Genomic DNA, 22,108 nt, shown 5'->3' with positions numbered 1-22,108 from the left:
TGTGTGTGTGTGTGTGTGTGTGTGTGTGTGTGTGTGTGTGTGTGTGTATGTGTGTGTGTGTATGTGTGTGTGTGTGTGTATTGTATTTGTATTTATAGGTATTATGTGTTTATTATTGTATGTACGCACGTAACGTTTTACATCATTACGTGAATTTCAACATACGACTGAAGCCGGAAAATGAATTTCAGGAGTCGTGGACATTGCTAAACTAATAATAGGAATACGCAATATAATACAGCAACATAGACGGGATTACATACAATATTTACATGATAAATATTAATTAGAGTTATAGTATTAGGTATTGGGTAAAGCATGTTCTTAGGAATTAAAATTGTATATTTTGTAAGAAGATAAACAACCAATATCGACGTACTACCAACATTTCCAAAACTATTAAGTATTAAAAAATCATATAAAATTCGATAAATATACACCCAATCCATTATAGAAATAAAATTGTAAAATTTCTCTGCTACAGTAAAAAAACTTGGGAATAGTTTTGAATTTTGAGATTGTTCATTTACATCTATATATCTACAGATAAATATTCACTTGATTAAATCTTTATCTCTTTCTTTATATGTGTATATAAATTTAGTGTATTATATATATTTATATTATACAAACGTGTAACTATATATGTATTTAATAATTATTCTATGTATGTATTGCCATAAAATGTCCAAGCAAATTTTTGATTAACCCTCATAGCTAAAACATATCTATGCTAATAATTTACTGAAACGTCGAGTACCTATTTAAAGTATTAGTATTTTCTGAATTCGAACTGAACAACCCAAATCGATTTTAATATTGAATATTGAACAATAATATAGGTACATTATCAATGTGTCTTATAATTCGTATATCGTTGTTCTTCGAAGTCTTTTGGCGGTTGATTTAAGACTACTGAATAATAATAATAATTCAAAAATAATAATTTTAAATTACCCTTTAATTAGAATATTTCTACTTCACCACAAACATTTAGTAACTTTATAAAAATAATTTTTTCCCCTAATCTTGACTAATATGAATGGAACATGTGCGGTATATTTAATTATAATATATATTACAAAAACTCTTACTAATATTAACGACTATTATTTTATATTTATCTTTAAATATGGATTTTGTGTTTAATACTTTACATTATTATACAAACTATAAAATTATGTAAGAATAATCATGTTATTGAATATTCCATAGACCTAAGATGTCATTGTTTTTAATCACAAATTAATATAATAAAAACCAATAACTCAAAATTACATTAATTAAGTTAAATAGATACACTCCTATCAATTATTTGACTTAAAAATTAAACATCTGACATCTGAGACAAATTCTTATTAATTAAGTCATTGCAAAGTGAACAGTGTACACCCTAGGTTAGGATCCCATGTGAGATTAATAACTTAACCAAACCGAGATAAGACTTATTTTATGGTATTGAATGATTTTTATTTCAATGCAAACTAATCGATGCACTAGAACTGCAAAATACATAAGTATTTGACAATTAAAATAATTTACCTGTGAAAAATTACAGAAATTTATTTACATTATTATCATGTGTATATGAATGATATTTTTGAAGATTATGATGAAACTATTTATATTTTTGTTCAATAAGACTATCTATCCTATCAACTAACAAGTTAATCAAATCCATTATCAAATGACATTAATAAGACAAGTTTAAAACATTAATATTATAATTTTTTGGTACAGATAAATATAATTTTAAAGTATTAGGTGGAAGAAAGTTATCTATGACATTATTTTTTTATAGGTATTTTGAAATACGTTGGCGCCATTACTTGACAATGCCATCAAATAATGAACAAAAAAGGTTTGTCTGTTTTATAATATAAAAACTTATTAATAGTTAATTGTTCGTATTATTATTTGTCGTACACTTTTTCTGTTGTTTTTAAAATAGATATAACATTGACTATAGTAATATTATTCTTGCAGTATTTACTTTATAAACTGTTTTTATTTGTCGACTAATTAAATTTAGATATAAAAATCATAATACCAATTACAAAATGTTGATTTTTGATAATCAGCATGAATGTCATAAAGCGGACGTTCTAACTATCAAGTGAAGTTTAACAGACTAACAATATTTCACAATTGTTTGGAGACTTTTTTCATTTTTTCATTATTTTTTCATTTTGGGCGGAAATAATTATAACTGATTGGTAATCTATGAATTTAAATACTAATTAGGATTTAATATAATATTATCGATAGAAGACCTAATTATTAGTTAATAGCAAATGTTAAGATCATCTCATTATATTATTTGAAGTTGTTTTATCAAAATATTAAATCACATAAAAAATTTTTTATGAATTATTTATCATGTTCAGATTTAGTAATACAACTAAACTTGAATAAATAGTTTTAAATTGTATCGAATGTGCATTGGTTAAAACCCAGTATTACTATTGAAATCTTAGAGGGTATAAAATTGCATTAGGTAATGTGAATAAATAATTTTTTAGTTATAGGTTTCTGTAATAAATAAATAGTTTAATGACTATAGATTTTTTGATTATAATTTAAACAACTTATTTAAAATTCACATGATAGTATAACAATAAAAGGATGTGGCTCAATAGATTTAATATTTAATATGTAGAATAATTAATTATTTATACAAGATGATAACTTTTACATGTCAATTGAAATGTATATTGTATTAAGACACAATTTATGTGTCTTAATGTTATACAGGTTCAAAGAATTAATATTGATTATAAACTCATTGATCAGATCATAATTATTGAACATTTCAAAAATTGTAATTTTGAGGATTATGTGGTATTAGTGTATGTGTATGCGGATGTTTCTTTATTCTATTCGATAATACATAACATTTTTCTAAAAAATAAGCGATTTTATACTATTATTAAAGATACATATGTATAAGGTATGAATTAATAACTATATTATTCTATTATAATTATAAATACAAATGAAGATTTATTTACAACCACATGTTATAAATTAATGTTCTCTTTCTCTGTATATTCGTAGTAAGCCATTTATGACTTTTGAACCTTTTTTTTTCTGGGAAGGGTTGAGACTCGGGACCACGCCACTATATATTTATATAAGTTTAATATTGAATAATATATGACTATATTTTCAGCCTATTAAATTGTCACCTTTACCTCTGAAATATTTTTTAATGAAGATATTTTTATGAATTTTTCAAGAAAATAAAAATTTGCTATGTGCACTATTACCTACCTATTGTTGTTAAAATTAGTACTGATTAACTATAGAAACATTTCTAGTTTACAGGACACCCAAAAATTTGGCAATTTTTTTAGGGGACTTTGTCATTTTTTGGGTGAAAAAAATGATGGTAAAATTAGAATTTGGCGCAAGAACTTAGTTTTGATATTATAGTTAATTAAAGTTTATATCTTTACACTAAAACTCTTAAATATTTATTTATTTTTAATAGTATTTAAAAGCGTTGCGCAGTGGTAGCAGCATCGTTTATTCATCCACGTAGCCGAGTTCAATCCCCGTATAGGTAAAAATAAAATATTGCCTTTTTTATTTTTTTGATGATAATTTTGTATCTGGTTTGATCTCTTATCGTAATGAAAATTGTTTGTATTTTTTTTTTGAAAAATCGGAACTTTAATTTTCAAAATTTTAGGACTTCGCTCGTTACGCCTGCCGGCTCCACTCACAAACTCGATTGAGTAACCACGTGGCACTTTTCGGGGGAATGGAGCTTCGCCCCAAGAGTAATTATAATCTAAACCTATACTAATTTTTGTACAAACCTTGATACTGTTGTAAATGGGATTATGCTCTGCATGTGAACCTAAAACCTCGCTATGCAAGTCAAATCCTGAATCGTCATTAAAATTGTTTGTACTTTTTTTGTATTTTTTCTTGCGCATCGAGTATTTAGTGTTATGAAACGGACTATAGGTACTGATAAAACTTCATTATAAAATTATTATTATACTGATTACAAAAAAAATTGGAAAAAAATGCAATAAATATTTTCCCTATTACGGTATTGATGAATTCATATCTCTCACTTTAATGGAGGACCCGCGTTACCAATTGCACCACGACATCACTGATATAAAAATAGAAAAAATAGATTATTTAATCAAAAGTATCAAACTTCAATAGGCTGTTACTTCCAAAATAATCGTTTGCACTATCGTTTTCAGCGTTAAAAAATACATAAGTTGTCATAAGAAAAAATCCGTAATTTTGGATGTCCCGTAAAGTAGAAATATACTTAATTATAAAGAAAGATAAAGAATATAAATAAGAATATAATAAATATATAATAAAGAAATATACATCAAATTCCAACAGTGTATATTTATAACAATCGTAAATGTTAATTAATGTATTTAATTGCTCAAATGTGATAGAAATTTGAACTATAAAAGTATTCAGGTATTCATTTTTCATTTTCATATTCATATTCATTAGGTATTTACCATTCCATGTTTTAACTTTTTCTTTTTTGTGTAACATACACACATACACACACGACTAGGCTTATTATTTTTTTTTTTTAATGGAAACATACATGATAAAATCGAGTTTACCATGAATTTCGATACTTCATTTTTATGTTATGTATGTGTACCTTTTTTTAGTATTGAGTAACAACCTCAAATTACCTATATATACTACACGTATTACTTAACTATACTCTTAGATATAATTTTCTGTCAAGTCTTAACCTGTAATTTTACAATATATATTATTTTTTATATATTATTTTGAATCCGCTCCCCTTGGAGATTCCAACGCACGGGTTTGGACTAATGAAAATTCATGAGCCCCTCCCCCAAATGATGTCACTGCATTTAAATATAGAAGTTTTGGTTTTTTTTTTTTTTAAATAATAAAGCATATTCTGTGCTTGTGTATATTTAGGAGAATATTAAAAAAAAATATATTTATACATTTTGTAATCTGTTCGTTTATTACAACAGATATATTATTTATTTACAAATTCTAATCGAACATTTTTTATTCAATAAATGAGAATAATAATTAGCTGTATTTTGAATTATGTTACTACTTACTATAGTACCTATTCATTTTAGTATTACTTTTGTGATATGATTAATATTTCACTGTAGTTATTATATAACTTATTAACTTATTAAAACATTTATTGTTTGTAATAGAATCGATTAATAGTGTATACTATACGTACAAAACTATTATCATAAATCGACATTATATTTAATTTGTACTAACCTCATATCCATGAATGATGGTTAATAATTAGTGGTAATTAGTAGTGTTGCTCTTAAAAATTTCTTTACAGCAGGGCTTCCAAAAGTGTGGGCCGCGGCGCCCTGATACGCCGCGATGTCTGTATAGGGACATCCTGATTGGTAAAATACTACCTGGTCTAAAATTTTCCTTATGATTAGTTATGTTATGACTTGAGGAAGGGCGCCCTGAAAAAATCTTAGATCAAAAAAGGCGCCATGAGTCGAAAAAGTTTGGGAAGCACTGCTTTGCAGTACAATAAACGTAAAATTAATTTTAAAATGAAAAAACAAAATTTATGTACTTATTTTTATTCAAATATTAACTTATTATTTAGTTTCAATGTTTTAATAATTAATAACGGTATCTATATATGTACACAAAATCTAATGAATATATAGTTCGGAAAAATCGAATATTTGAGTTCAAAAGATGACACCATATAGAAAGTATTTTTAAACATTATATTTGGTTACAAATAAATATTCAAAAAACTCGTGCATGTAGTTCGATCAAAACTAACAATACTTGGTAGATAAAAATATTTTAAATTTATACAATCAATTACAGGATATGCTTATTAAATAGGGTAGAAACACATTATATTTCAAAAATATCTAACTCATTTAAAAACTCTTACGTTTTATTAGATTGAAAAATATAATATTAAAAATATAATATATATATATTATATTTACAACAATTTATGTACTTATGTACATATGTAAAAAGTACTTATGTATAAAATATAAATCATTAAACTTTTGGACTGGTTTAACGTCCTTCTCCTTCCACGTTAATTAATACTGGTAGAATAAGCTGCCGATTTCGCAATTTAATAAGAGCAATATAATAATAATGAAGCCGATAATATATAATATATAATATATTTATATAATAATAAATAAGCCAACTAGGGAAGTCAGGCACTTTAGTAAAAACTGAAATGTCATCACTGATGTAAATATATTTAACTATAAATAATAATAATTTATTCAACTCAAATTTGGTAGCATATATAGTAATAAATTAAAATTATAATACATGCTAATCCTTGCTAATCCTCCTCTTTTTAAGCAAGCTTGTGATGAGAGGAGAGTCATAAGTTATTATTGATACTAACAATTTTTAAGATTTCGCAAATAAAATAAAAAAATTAGTATCAAAGTGAAAATTATTACAATATTTAAAAAAAAAAATAAATAAATAAATAAAAACAAAATAGTATCTATAATAACGAACATAAACAAATAGTAAAATTTATCAACATTAATAATTATTTTTCTCAAACATATTTTTTTATACAAATTTTAAATTATATCTTATCATTTATTAACGTAATACGTTTAAGTTATTCATTAAACATTGCTATAGCTTTATATTGATAATAGTTTTATAGTAATCAGTAGTATTAAATTTAGATCTCCCTTCTTTCTTACGAAATAATACTAATACGTTTATCGTCCTGGATATTTAAATCAGAATGTAGTTGGATTAATGAGAAGTACTCATAAAGTTGCTTTGTATTAAATCTTGCTAGGATGTCATATTGTTGTAAGGTAATCATTTGTAGTAGCTTTTTAATGCAATTCATACTAACATTCTAAGCGTTGTGTTAAATTATTCTATATTGGTCGGATAAACCGTACCTCATAAAACTATACCATACTATACTTTACATAGTTTTATAACCACTATGAATCCAAATAAACACTACGTAAAGTGAATTGATGTAAAATAAGATTTCATTATTTATAAACATAATAAGACTTTCTAAATATTTTAATATTTAAATTAATTTGTGCTTTCTATTTCATATCCTTGTCAGAGTAAGTACCTAGGTTCTTAACATTACTACCACAATTTAATTTAATACGATTAAATCACAATTCTTATTTTTTAAACACGCAGTTGAATAATTTTTTAAAGTATTTTTTACGGTATTGTGACCTTAGATAATGCAAATGTCGTAAAAACCGTTTTATTTACAATTCATGATAATAAATTGGCTACAAACCAATTCCTTATTTTAATAAATACAAAAAATACTTTGTATATTCGTATAAATTCATATCACGATATTGAAGTTTGTGTTATAATATTAATAAATAAAATCATTCATAGTTGTGTTAAAAGAAATATCAACACACTAACAATGAAAACAATAAATAAGAAAAAAGTGCAAAAAATCTTTGTAAGTGTCCATCCCTGGTGGGGATCGAACCCACGACCTTTGGATTAGAAGTCCAACGCGCTATCCTCTGCGCTACAGGGACCGCTGTAAGATTAGTTACAAAACAATAATTTTAGCTTACATATTTATTTATTATTACCAACCTTTTTTTATTTAGCTAAATAAATTATTTAATACTTAATTTTTTCTTTCTCAACTAGAATAACAATAAATAAAAAACAAATTATTAATTAATACCATTTTTAATATTATAACATTTAATTTAAACTATAAAACTAGTATGATGCTTATTGAAATAAATAGGTATCTAAGTTGCCAATTACCAAAAAACCATTAAAAATGACAAATTTTTCACCAAAGTCAACAGTAGCGTATTTGTGAAAGAGGATTATTGAAACTCCCTCTAAATAAAAAAAAAAAAGTATCTAATTACTATATAAATTATAGTATATTAAAATGCAACAAATTGCATTGTCAAATGATACAATAATAAAACGAATTGATAGTTTACTAGTAAATATTAAAGAACTGTTATTAAGAAGAATTAATAAAAGTAACTACTTTAGTGTCCAACTAGATGAAAGTACCGATATAACTAATAAATCTGTATTACTGTGTTATGTGAGATACGAATAAGAAAATGTCATTTTCGAAGACATTTTGTTCGTAACCACTATGGTACACTCAACAACAGAGGAAATATTTTGTAAAATTAATGAATTTATTATAGCGAATGAAATTGAATGGACTAAATGTGTAGGAGTTAGTACAGATGGTGCTCGCGCAATGTTAGGAAAATTTATTGGATTAATTACACGGATTAAAAAAAATCATACCATCAGTCACATGCCATCATTGTTGCATTCATGGCGAAGCTATAGTTTCCAAAAAAATACCAATACCATTGAAAACAGTTTTGGACGAAGCTGTAAAAATTGTAAACTTTATAAAATCAAAATAACTGAATTCGAGAATTTTTTAACAACTTTGCAAAGACATAGATATTGAACATTATCAACTTCTGTTGCACTCTGAAATTCGTTGGTTATCTTGAGGTAAAGTGCTCTCTGGTCTATTTGAATTGAAAGATGAGGTAAGATTATTTTTTATCGAACATAAATAGTTTTCGTTGAGTGAACGCGTGAATGATTATTCTTGGTTGGCTACTCTAGCATACCTATCAGATATATTTACTCATTTAAATGCTTTTAACTTAAATCTTCAAGGAATACATGTTACAATTTTCAAAGTTGAAGATAAGATTGAAGCGATGATTAAAAAGTTGGAACTGTGGAGTCTTCGGCCTATCAACGAAGAATTACGATCCATTTCTAAATCTCAAAATTTTTAATAAATCAACTGAAGATGAATTGTCAGGTAACAATATTAAATATTTCATACAACATATAGGTGATGTGCAACGTAGCTTCCGTGATTACTTTCCTATTCCAGATATAAGTAGAAATTGGATTCGACAATCTTTTGAAATCGATATTCATCAAATAAATGGATTGAGGAATTTAAGGAAGATAGCTTTGTAGACATTTCTACAAATACTAGTTGAAAAATTCAATTCAATCAAAAGTCATGGGAAAATTTTTGGTTGCATGTTCGAAAGGATTATCCAGAATTATCGAGTAAAGCTCTGAAAGTTTTAATTCCATTCCCCATAATTTATTTATGTGAAAATGCCTTCTCCGCTCTTGTTTATATTAAGAATAAGTTTCGAAACAGAATAGAAAACGTCGAATCTGAACTGCATTTAAAGCTTTTAAGTATTGAGTCCAATGTTCAAAAACTCGTAACTGAAATGCAACATCAGCCATCGTATTAAGACTTAATAATTGAGTGAATAAAAATTTAAATAAAAATTAAATTTAAGAATATAAAAAATAAAATAATTTATATTACAATTTTTTTTTTTAATTAAAGTGCTTAATGATTTTAAAGTTTAAAATGAAAAATTAAGTTTAATAAAAATAAATGTATATATTTTGTTATGTCTACTTCAGGAGCGCAATTTCAATGAAAAAAACTGGGGATGCTGAACCCTTTCTATCTTTTTCATATTCCTTAATAGTTATAGACACCCGCAAACCGTACAATTCAAAAGTTACTAAAATATTTGGTAAATATATGAATATTTCTAAATTTAAATTGTTCACTTTGATTTTATATTTTCATTGTGCATATAACGAATTACCCGTCTGTGAACACAAATGTTTTATCACATGATCACTTTTAGATTCTGACTGAAGCGAACGATATTATAGTTTTATAATGATGTTTGTATTTTATTTGTTAAAAACTTTTTCGGATAGAAATACTGGTCAAAAGTTTTTTAGGACCTTTTTTAGATTTTAAATTAGCATGCAGCATACTTTAGATAGGTCATTTTTTTAAATCTTAATAGTTTTTCTAGACGTGAGGAAAATAAAAGAAATGATAAAAATACACTGTAAATAAGACTTTCACATTTCAAATTTTAGTTATTTAGTCATAATTCCAAAAGTAATGTTGCTAGAAACTAGAAAATTTTACCCTATAGCTAAGATATTTTTTTTTCGTATTGTATAAAAATGTAAATATTTATATAAAAAAACTTAAAAACTATCATGTTTTTCTATACATAATGAGTAATGAATATTTAAATATAAACTAACATAAACACATTTGGGGGTGCTAAGTACACCCAAGCCCCCCAAATTGCGCCTATGGTCTATTTCTATAATTTTTAGTATAAAATAGTTATTATAATTTTGGTTGTGGTAACATGATATATTTTGTAAAAAAAAGGTATTCGACAAAAAATTGCTAGGGGGTCCGCGATTTCGAAAAATCTTTCCTTGGAGATTTGTGTTCTACAAGAGGTTAAGGACCACTGACGTAGTAAATATGTAAGTTAATATTTAAAATCAGAATATTTCTGTAATATACCTAATTTATTAAAAACGTAATAATAAATGATAAGTAGGGCTTGGGACTTCTAGGAACTTGCATGATTTTAAATAATTATACAAAACATAGCTAAGTAATATATAAATTTGTTTCATTGCAATACAAGTTAATATTTAAAATTTATAGTTGCATATTTGACCATTTTTCATTTATAAGTGCATATTTGACCATTTTTCATTTTATAAATGCAAATTTGACAATTATTCATATGGAGAAGTAAGTTTTTAAATTTTATAAAAAAAATTATGATTTATTTCTTCATATATCACGCGACTTGGAACTCTAAGTGTCTTATTGGTGAACTAACTGAATGCATTAAAATAATTAAAACTACAAAAAACGTATACATTTTGCAAAAATTGAAGAATCTGCACAAGCTAAGGCTAACTACAAAAAATATCGAATATTTTAAATGGAAAAATGAATCTATAGATGGATTGTCTGCAGATATTAGTAGTAGTGACCTACGATTATTTAAGTTTGCACCAATAAGTTCCGTAGACGTGTAACGTTCCTTTTCTAAATATAAAAATATTTTGGCTGATAACAGGCAGTCATTTAAATTTTCCAACTTAAGAAAATATCTTATTGTCCAATGTAATGCTCAAGGTTAGAAGAATTATAACTATATTAAAAATAAAAAAAATGTTTTCAATTTAATTTATTTTTAAAACCATTTTAAATATTTTGTTTTAGATAAATACTCAATATAAGATAAAAACAAATTTGAAAAAAAGAAAAAATTATCTTAGATCATCATATCTATCATATATAAAAATATTATTATAATTTATTACTAATTAATTTTTTATAAATGCATATTTTAATAGCATATTTATTGATTATTTAGGGCATAAATGCATACATATTTCAAGGTTTGTAAGGGCATGAAGTCCCTAGCCCTAATGATAAGTTATTATAACTGAAGTGCAAAAAATAAATTAAATTCGCAAAAATTTGGTGGCCGACATCCCTGGTGGGGATCGAACCCACGACCTTTGGATTAGAAGTCCAACGCGCTATCCTCTGCGCTACAGGGACTTATGAAAAAAATTTGTGTATAATAAAGTTTTTATCAACAAATTTTATTTTATAATAATTATTTGTTAAAAGGTAATAAATAAACGTAACTTTATAAGTATTATCCTAGAATTTAATATTGCTGAATTTAATGAAAACATTTTTTTCCTCTTTCATTCTAGTATAAAGATTTTAAATAGCATTAAATTTAAGTAGGTATTTAAAGTTGACAACTGTAGTTTGAGTGTCAATGTGAGAAAGTTGTAGGTAACGAGTTATTCACCAATCGCTTAAAAAATTAAAAAATTAAATTTTAAAAAATGATTACATCACACCAATGATGCTCAACCCGCGGACATATTCTGTATAGTACGTTACAATTTTTTAAAATGAACCAACACACTAAAATAAAAAAAGTAAAATTATTATAATAAACGATTTTTTTATTAATTTATTGATTTTATTTTTGGACATTTTCAAATAGAAATTTTACGATTTTAATATCGATATAATCCGTGCACATAAAAGAGCGTACTGATAAAATTAATGTGTACCTACAGCCAGTGTTTATTTCGAACTTTCTATTCCGGGGATATCGTACATTTTCAGGGGGGTAATATCTCCCCAGTCAACCCCTGAAATAAAAACTGCCTACAGCGTGTACCTCTATCTATAATCTTTTCAATAGTTAATAAAAGATATGAAAACAAGTCCAATATATACATACATGTATATTGTATACCTACTGCCTATTTGCAACAAAATTATATTATTAGATTAATATTGATATTATTTGGACTTTTATACTTTGTAGCCTGCCGAAGAGAAAGGTTGAGCATTATTGAACTTTTAAGTGAGTAATCAATTGTGCTATTGAATATAAATAGATAAAATTATTTATGTGAAATATGTATAGTTCTCAGGGAGTATTTGGGTTCTTAATTATTAAAATCATCATAATATGGTAATATTATTAGGTAGGTAGATACTACCTACAGTAGGGACATTTTTGTATTCGTAAGAAATTAAATGGAGCTAGTGACCCAGGTCAAAGTATAAAGTTAGCACCCTCTCATGATGGCATTATATCCAGTGGCGGATTACACATTTTTTCGCCATGGGGTAGTTTTTTTGGCGCCCCCCCCCACTATTCCACTAGACAACATAAAATATTTTAACTTAAACTCGACAGCTCGCCAAACTTTTGACTGCAATTGTGACCTACATGGATACTTTTTCTTAAAAATGTTTTCAAAAAATTATTTTTAGTAACTTAAAATAAACGAAAATACAGTCAACCCATTGGTTCTTTAGGCGCCCTTTTAGACCTGGCGCCCTGGGGCAGCTGCCCCGTGTTGCCCCGTGTGTAGATCCGCCACAGATTATATCATCATTACTTGTTAGTGTTAATGATTATAGCGTGTTATGTATTATATTAATATTACTAAAGAAAATTAATTAAACTCAAATATATATTTATTTTAATAACTCTCAGCACAATATTTATATTTATTACATACATTTTTAGTTTATATATCTACAATGGCGCCGAACTCAGGGTTTAAGTCTAGTCATGACCAGACTATATTTTAGGATGTTGGGTGATACCGTGGTAGATTCTTTATACGATTAATATGTAAATTAATCCGACTCGCTGTAAATTATAATACTGCCCAATTAATTTTTGTAATTTAAAATGTATAAGTATCTAAATGCTATCATAAATGTTGAAATAGATTAAACACTTTTGGGAGGGGGTGAACTCCCGACCAATAAAGTAAATCCTTGGGTGGATCTGTTCAAGCACGAATCTAGAACTCAAATTGGGGTAATCATTTTTTCGAAAGTACAAAAAGATAATACACACTTACAAAATAATAAAAGTAAATTATTAATTAAAATAAGAACGTTATAAATATATGAAATTGTTAATTTTTAAAATTAAATAACAAAGTTTAGCCTTCTTTATTTTATTTTTCCAAATTTAGAAATAATATTATTAATATTTATGTGAATATTCTTGTGAATATTGAACAAAGCGTTCCTTCCCCTTTTTTTAACGAAGCCATGAAACCTTAAGCCTTAAAACGCCTGAAAGTAGAAAATGATCGCATGTATAGTATTTTTTAACAAGTTATTAGAACCTAAATTACCTAGTGATTAGCGGTGCAATAGCAAGTATATGGTATAATATTATAAAAAACATACGGGTAATGATTGGGAGTAACCGAATTGGTTCCTGTTTGAAAAATTTGAAAAAGGTATTTTATTAGGTATAGCTGAATTGGTTCCCGTTTGTGTACGGGTTAAGCGAGCATTGAAAGCAAAAAACAAAATTTTAAAAGCTATATGTATGTATAGTATATGTATGTTATGTATGACATATAGACAATTATTATATCAATGAAATAGAGTATAGAAATATAATAGATATAATATAGATTACTATATAATAGCAAATTACTAGCAAACAGGAAAGAAATAACAAATACTTGGAAAATTGTATGACAGAGTACGAGAATTGAATATTTAAAGAAAGTTAGCTTCAAATTTGCAAATCAGTGGTTTTAAAAAGTATTTATTATATTTTATTATTTGTATTTCGTACACCTAAGTGATGACTAGTTGACTACTAAATAAATGATTTAAAATTGTATATTTTTATCATTTTTTTTTTTTTTTTTTAACATAAATTAACGCATAAACCAAGCCTACTTTAAAGTTGACAGTCCTAAGCCTGTAAAATTGAGAAGGAAAATGTGCGTAGTTAAACGGAAAACAATTTGGCTATACCTAATAAAATACCTTTTTCAGACGAGAACCAATTCGGCACGTAGGGTTGGAGCTTGGGAACCAATTCGGTATCAGCCAACGGATTGACAGTAATTTTATCTAAGTTATTTTAGATAAGTTATCTTTCCATCGAAGGTCGAACACTCAAAAATTTCCGCAGATTTACTATTATATTTATATTATTACGCCAACAATATTATAGTCTATCAGTAAGTTTATAATCACTATTAATATTCTTAGAAGTTGGATGGAAATTATGATTATATGAACAAGTGGTGATGTAGTTTAAATGTATATAAATATAATATGTTGTATAACATTTTTATTGCAAGAGAAAATCTAAGTGAAAAAAAATTAAAAACGCATTCTATGCACATTTTAATTTTTAAATAAACACGAAGGATCTAATCTTGATGTTTTTCTGGGGGGGGGGGGTTATGACGCCCATGACCCTCCCTCTGGATCCGTGCTTGGATCTGTTGTAATTTGTAAATTGACTGGCTATTGACGAGATCGTTCAAAATTTTGTTTGACGCCACTGTATACCTACCTAATTAATTTACATTATTTTTTTAAGTCAAAATATACAATCAATATCAGTAGACAGTAAATCCTTGTTTACTCATGACGAGAACTTGACCATATATTAAATAAATGTAATATAGGTACTAAAACAGATAACATAAAAAATACATAAATTGAGTAAAAAAATCCATCCAAGTATGAAATATTAATTGTTGATTTTGAAGTTAAATAAAATGAATTATTTTTTAGATATTTTTATTATTTATTTATTGTTGAATAGACTTCTGCACTATTTGCGTTTTAAGCATCTAAGAGAGCTACCTGAAATTGAGGGAATAAAAGGTTTTTGATTAAATGATTTGAGTGAGAAGAATTTGACTTCTTCATTAATTGTTTTTGATTTAGATCTAAATGGTGAATATAATTTAATATGTATTAGAGAGCAATATTTTGGGAGGATTGGTTAGTAAGGTTAGACATTTTGCAATTTTCCAAAATTGGAGACCGTATGTCCAAATTAGTTTCAGTTCCATAATATTGGCTACAGGGGCGTATTTAGAAACGTCTTATGGGAGGGGGGGCACAAACAAAAAGTTCAAAGTATAAATAGGTAGTTATAACTTTTCCATTTTAAAAAACTCTCGTTATTCATAACCAAATAATCAAAATACAAGTGTTTGATAGAAACATAACATTTCATTACACAAATTTATAATAAAACATATTTTTAAATATAATTTTTGTAATTACAATAACTGAAGATGTCTGGGGTGTTTATTCACATATGCATCAACTACTTCTTCAGGTCTTATAATTATTTCAGGGTGTATATTAAGCAATGCTAATCCGTTTCATCGATGTATCATATTATTATGATATATTGATATTCCAGTATTCTATCATGTGCTCGTGAGTGAAAAATAAGAGGGCCTATCATAATAAATAAAGTATAAAATACGGTGAATTGGGGAGGGGACACGGGCCCCATGGCCCATCCCTTAAATACACCCCTGATTGGCTAAAGTTAGACATTTTTCATATTTAATGGCTAATAACTTTTTATTGTCTTAGTTATTGTCTTAATTACCCGTCCAGACAGGGGATCACTACTTAAAATGTAACCAATAAAATGCATTTTAGTTTTTTACTGTAAGTATTCCAAATCGCTAAAGTATCATCCTAAATTATGTAGCCGAGTTCTGGTTCAAACTCTGAATAATCGTTCCCATCAATATAGGGTATTCTATGTTAAATTTCTTTCAACGTTTGAAGTATTCGAATATGAGACTATGTTCCTAATATTTACTTCTTCTAAGCATATGTTCTTGCCTGGTTCAGCATTAATGCATTTGGATATTGTTGTTAATGGTTTTAAAGTTTCAGAGCATCTTATTTTTCTAACCTATTTAATATTGCCTTAGCTACCGTTGAACTTAAATCTGATTCAGAAGTATTTAGATCATCTTTGTTTGGTAGTCTACTAAATACTTCCATAGAGTTAAAATGATACCTAACAGATACCTAAAAACTAAATAGTCACCTTAGTATAGAAAATTTATTCGACCATAGTCTTAAAAATATCTAATAAGTTTATTATTTTTGACCACGATTTTATGTATCTGTAATATATTTATCGTGGTTTTGACATTTACGAAGACGGTTGTTCAGTGATAGTATTTTATCTTTAATATGATATTAGTCGGATATCTAGTATAAGATCAAGATATTCAACTATAAGAAAGAAATTGGAACTTAGTTGAGAGTTACTACTGGTGAAGGAGAGAATGTCGGATTAAAAGTGGCATGAGTAGAGTTTATTTTAATACTTCATTTGATGTACTATAAAATAGTCCTTGATAGTCTAGGTAAATTTGAAGGATCATCATTTAGATTATTAATTACCTTATCATCAGCATAGACTGCTACTGATATATTTAGTGTGATTGGTTGACTAGAAACAAATATATTGTTGAGAAAGGGAAATACACTCTAGGTAAACCTATCACTTATACCACCAATACCTAATACGCAAAGCGATATCATATTTGAAAGGTACATTCAATAAGATAATTTGATAATGAGGTAGAAAATAGGAGGAAGAAATATTTTTTAATTTATGTACCACGTAAATTAAAGAAAAAAAATAATATACTATAAAGTAAGTAATATAATTAAAATTATGATTATAACAAACAAATAATTATATTATGAAGTATATAAATTAAATTGTAAAATAAAGACAACTTTTTCAATAAATTATTAGCTGCATTTTAAAAAATATATTTAACAAAATTACTCAATGATATAAAAAATAATTTGATATTTAAATAAATAAAAATATTATATTAAAATGTTTTCACATAAAAAATTAAGCTCATTGAATCACATTTTTGATTATAATGGGGTTTTATATTATACTACATAAAATCAAAATGTTAAAATAAAAATATAATATTCATTAAGCCATGTGTGAACTGAGTGAGTGTATTAGAGACTTATGGTGTTTAATTTATTTTGTAAACATCAAATTATTCAAAAGAGAAATTTCAGAAGATTCTGAAGACTTCATGTCTGGATCATCAGTTGTCATTAGCTCACTAATTTTATCTGCTAGCCACTGGGAAAGAATAAAGAATAGTTGATTTTATTATTATAAAAGTATAAAAAAATATTTTATATTTTAACGTTCATGCAAAATACATACAGAACATAATTCAGGATCCGAAACTAAAATGAATTTAATATTAGACTGTTTAACTTTGAAACACCACCAACGACGTAAATTTGGATCATTTTTTCCATGGAGTAATATTCCATTTGGTTTTACTTTTGGGTGCCTGGTCATAGATGACCACTTATATTCCCATTGGACCTAATTTAAATAATATTTGTAAGTACACAGTATTGTTATACTATTAACATTATACAAAATACTTTATAAGAGCCAGTCCAGTAACTTTGAATAATGTACATAACTCTTTGGGACGTGACTATGAATATTTCTTTATCAGAATGTGTAGTTCGTAAATGATATATATAGTTGTCTGTCACTTTATACATCCCTTTTCCAGCAATCTGTAACAATTTGTTGTGTTGTGTAAAGTAGCGTAGATAAGAAAAACATTTAAATTGTGTACCATATGATTACAAATAACTTACAAGAATCATAGTTGGCTTGGAAATTGTTAAAACACATTATTTACTAAAAGTTTATCGATTAACTAATTCAAATACAACCTCAAACAGTCCCAGGAAAGGAAAATGAACAAAAACTAAGATATATTCCTTGTTATAATAAGATTTTATTAAAAAACAATTCCAATATTAAGATTTGCTAATCTAAAATTATTTGAAATGTTATAACAAAATAAATAAATAACAATACATCGGTTCAAAAAAAAAAAAATTTTTTTTTGTTTTTTAAAAAAATTACACATTATCTCATTGAGATTAATACTTAATAATAAAGTTGCTTGCGTTTAATTGAATTAATAAAAGCAAAAGTAAGCAAAAAGTGATTAGAAGTTCAGAAGTAAAGAAGATTAAACACAAATACTTATCTCTATAATTATGTGTCAGATATTTTATATAATAAATGTTTTCTATCACCATTGCTTACTTCTCCTAAGTCAAATAACAATCAAACATTTAGTATAAAAACAAGTTTTAAAAAATTGTTTAAATATAGTTAAAAACTTTAGATTTGTTCACCTTTAATAGTTTATATCCTTCAGCTTCTCGTTTACAATATGGTCGCACTTGTTTGTCTTCTCTGAAATGCCTTGGTAAACGAACTCGTCGTACTTCTGATGTTGTGTCGGTAACCCTAATAATACCAAATAAAAAATATATATTGCTATAATAATGGATAAAATATACAAATGTATTTTATAATAATTATTAAATAACTTTTCTATTCTCTATGAATAAATAATTTTACAAACCTTTTGATCGTATTCAAAGTTCCACTGGTAAAATCTAACGCTCCTGATAAAGGCCTGGCTATAAGTCCAACAGCTCCCTGACAAACACCCTTGAAAAATCCTCCAACACCATCACTACGAGCACCGCTGATAGGTTTCTCAAAAACACCTTCTACACCTTCCACAACACCCTAATAAATAACAATTTTAACATTTAAGAAACAATAAATCTACATTAAATACAACAATCAATAATCAATTATCTTTTCTCACAGAAAATAACTATTATATAAAATTCAACTAAATTTGTAGCTGGATAAATTAGTTTTATTATAGAAAAAATTACCAAAACTAAACCTCGACCCCCTTGTGCTAATCCAGCTGGAATATTAGTTGGTTGCTGATTCATAATTTCTTGTCGTTTCTTTTGATAATCTTTATCAAATGTTAAAGCAGCAATGCCTTTTCCTTTAAAAATAATAAGTAAGGATTAAAATCACGTTTTTTTTTTTTTTTTATATTTTAAAGTGTATAAAATCACCCATAGCTCCAGTAATTCTGCCAACTGCACCAGCTGCACCTCCAACTGTATGACCAAATAAACTTTTTACACCCAAAACTAATCCTTCAGCAAACTCTTCAGGGCCTTGAATTGCACCCTAGAGTAATTAATAAATGTTTAAGTAAAGATCAAAGCATAATTATTAAAACTAAATAGTTCAAACATAATAATTATAATGTATTAAGAAAATGGTATTATTTTATATTCTAGGTAAAAACAATAATAATTTTTTGTCAATAATATTTCTGACAAAATAATTATTGGTAGTTACATAAAATAGAAGAATACATCTAGTTAAAGGTCGATCAAGATTTTCTTTTTATATGTTTGAAAATATTAGATATAATCATAAAATTATTTTAAAACAAAAAAAATGCAACATTTATGCAACATTTTTACTGCATAACGAACAACAAATATTATGCATGTCTATTATATATAAAATAGACAAACACTTTGGAGTGTACTTAATTATAAAATATTAAAATAATATTATCAATTAATTTAATAAATTTGAAACTAACTTGGAAAGGCTCATAAAATAAATCCTCAACTCCTTGCTTAAAACCTGATACAAGACCAAAAGGATTTCCCAACACGTCTAGACCCAAAACGAGTACATAAATTTGTTTTATGAGTTGACTGACATAATGATGTTGAGCTTCCATCATTAACTGTCTCTGATTAAGAAGAACATATTGTCTTTCAAAAAATGCCAACCTATAAAAATTATTTTTGTTAATTGTTGAAACTAATATTAGTATATAATATAATGACCATATAGAATAATTTACATATTAATTACACATAATAGATGAATTAAATTGTTTATAACAGCGGTTCTTAACCTTTTGTAGAACACGGACCCCTGATGAATGATCTTTAGAAATTATGGACCCTCTTACTAATTTTTTTTCGAGTACATTTTTTTTTACAAAACATCTCATGTTATTAAAACCAAAATTATAATAATAAAGTACATTAATAGGCATAACAAAATATACATATTTATAATTATTTTTATTTGACTTAATTTTTTAGCTAACTTAAATTTAATTACTTTAGTTTTAATTTCTTTTTTTAAAATTCTTAAAATTTAATTTTTATTAGCTTTATACGATGGTTGAGATATAAGTTTTATAACATCATATAATGATAAAATTTACTAGGTATACAATAAAAAATATATGAAAAATAATAATAATAATATTAATCCAAACATATTATAATAATGCACTCATGTCATGTATTGATGTATGTTATGTGTTAGAGCTGCCACCGACCCCCTACATGATTATCACGGACCCCTAGAGGGCCGCGGACCACAGGTTAAGAACCGCTGGTTTATAATATATGAAATTAATAAATATATTAAAATGCATTTGTCAAATTAAAACACAAATTTAATAAGCATAGTAAAGAATTATTATGTTTTTATTGAATAATCCAAATAATACTCTTTTATTTTATTTACATCACTCAGATATTTAATGCACAATTCAATTTTAGTAAAAATAATTCCAAATAATTTTAACATATTATTTGTAAATATTCAAATAAATAAAATAATAACAATTAACTGTTACAATTTGGGTTCTTGTTTATTAATACCAAATATAAAAATTATTTACACCCACATTTTATAAGAATATTAAGTATAATTTATATAATTACACAAATATGTTATTATAAAAATAAAATCCATATTTTTTTGAAAATATTCAAGTTATATTCTATGTTAATTTGTTATACCCATTTTATGGAATTAATAGTGTCACACAGTATGACAAAGTTTATACACATGAAAAAATATTTTTCACGTGCATTTCGTAACGTATACAAAACTTACTTCAAAACAACATCTTGAACACTAGTAATGGTTACACCAATACTTTGCAAAATTATATTAATAATTGGAGGAATATTTTCCAATTCATCTCCACTCAATGAAAATGTAACATGTATCTTAAATTATATATAAAAAAAAAAAATAATAATTAATATAATAATATACCTAATATCAAATATTTTTAATAAGTTATGACTTACAAATAAACATAAAAATACTATGTATTTATTTACCTTAAGCGGAGAAAAATGAAGTATGTCATAATAATTCTTTTGTTCTTGTAAAGAAAGAGTAATCATTTGGGAATGTAATGGCTTGCTAGCACAGGTTAAATCTTCAATAAACATTTTCAACTAACATAAACACTCATTATAAATAGGAGAAAATATTCTACTATATAAATGACAATATATTAAAAAAATTGAAAGTATCCTACCCTTTCTTCTTCCGAGAGCTCATATTTTTCTGTCATTTTTATTAAAGCATTGATGAAACCAATATCAAGTTTAATGTGAAATTCTTGAATGAGCATTTTATAATATTTATATTGTTTAACTGTACTATATTTATTTAATCTTTCAACAATACTAAGTTCTACAAATGGTTTTCGCTCTGAAATATGTAAGTTTAAATTATTATTAATAGATTGTATTAATCATTTATATTTTTTAATGTATTTTTAGATAAAATTTTATAAAGATATAATTATAATAATTATTTTAACAAACCTGTATGTGCAATGGTTTTTGGTGGAGGAACAGGAGCAAAAACAACAGGGAATATACAATTATCTATTTGACTATCGATTTGTAAATTATTTATTTTAGCATGTATTTGAGATGTATAATCAGAAGATTGCAAATTGAGCCAAAATCCTGTATTATATACCCTTCTTATATTCTTTTTAGAAGGTTTAGTGACAATGTTTTCTGCAAAATTAACCTAAAACATAAATTAGAGTATTTAACATAAAAGAATAGTTGAAA

At 26.0% G+C, this 22,108-nt stretch overlaps 1 protein-coding gene and 2 non-coding genes across 4 annotated transcripts in view; all 3 read right to left on the bottom strand.

Annotated features, from left to right (window-relative positions):
* Nucleotides 1-7,501: 7,501 nt before the first annotated feature.
* On the bottom strand, nt 7,502-7,574 carry Trnar-ucu. The gene has a single exon. It is a non-coding gene; the product is annotated as a tRNA-Arg (tRNA).
* A 3,844-nt stretch (nt 7,575-11,418) lies between these two features.
* Trnar-ucu lies at nt 11,419-11,491 on the bottom strand. The gene has a single exon. It is a non-coding gene; the product is annotated as a tRNA-Arg (tRNA).
* A 5,682-nt stretch (nt 11,492-17,173) lies between these two features.
* The window catches only part of LOC112690770 (vacuolar protein sorting-associated protein 13), a 29,944-nt gene continuing 25,009 nt past the window's right edge, over nt 17,174-22,108 (bottom strand). Inside the window, exons 49-60 of one of the 2 annotated variants that reach the window (XM_025564866.1) lie at nt 21,851-22,064; nt 21,559-21,734; nt 21,356-21,475; nt 21,123-21,238; nt 19,798-19,993; nt 19,253-19,370; nt 19,058-19,179; nt 18,733-18,902; nt 18,500-18,614; nt 17,723-17,863; nt 17,493-17,660; nt 17,174-17,405 (exon numbers count right to left, since the gene is read on the bottom strand). In XM_025564866.1, the coding sequence (XP_025420651.1) occupies nt 17,298-17,405; nt 17,493-17,660; nt 17,723-17,863; nt 18,500-18,614; nt 18,733-18,902; nt 19,058-19,179; nt 19,253-19,370; nt 19,798-19,993; nt 21,123-21,238; nt 21,356-21,475; nt 21,559-21,734; nt 21,851-22,064 (1,764 nt within the window). In that variant the 3' untranslated portion in view covers nt 17,174-17,297. Of the gene's footprint in view, nt 17,406-17,492; nt 17,661-17,722; nt 17,864-18,407; nt 18,413-18,499; nt 18,615-18,732; nt 18,903-19,057; nt 19,180-19,252; nt 19,371-19,797; nt 19,994-21,122; nt 21,239-21,355; nt 21,476-21,558; nt 21,735-21,850; nt 22,065-22,108 lie in introns of those variants that run through there. The other variant, XM_025564867.1, reaches the window with a different exon arrangement.

The sequence above is a fragment of the Sipha flava genome, unplaced genomic scaffold (genome assembly GCF_003268045.1).
Source record: "Sipha flava isolate LNK unplaced genomic scaffold, YSA_version1 51_pilon_pilon, whole genome shotgun sequence".
Lineage (NCBI taxonomy): Eukaryota > Metazoa > Arthropoda > Insecta > Hemiptera > Aphididae > Sipha > Sipha flava.
The sequence above is the reverse complement of the archived record's forward strand: the minus strand, read 5'-3'. Positions and strand labels throughout refer to the sequence as shown.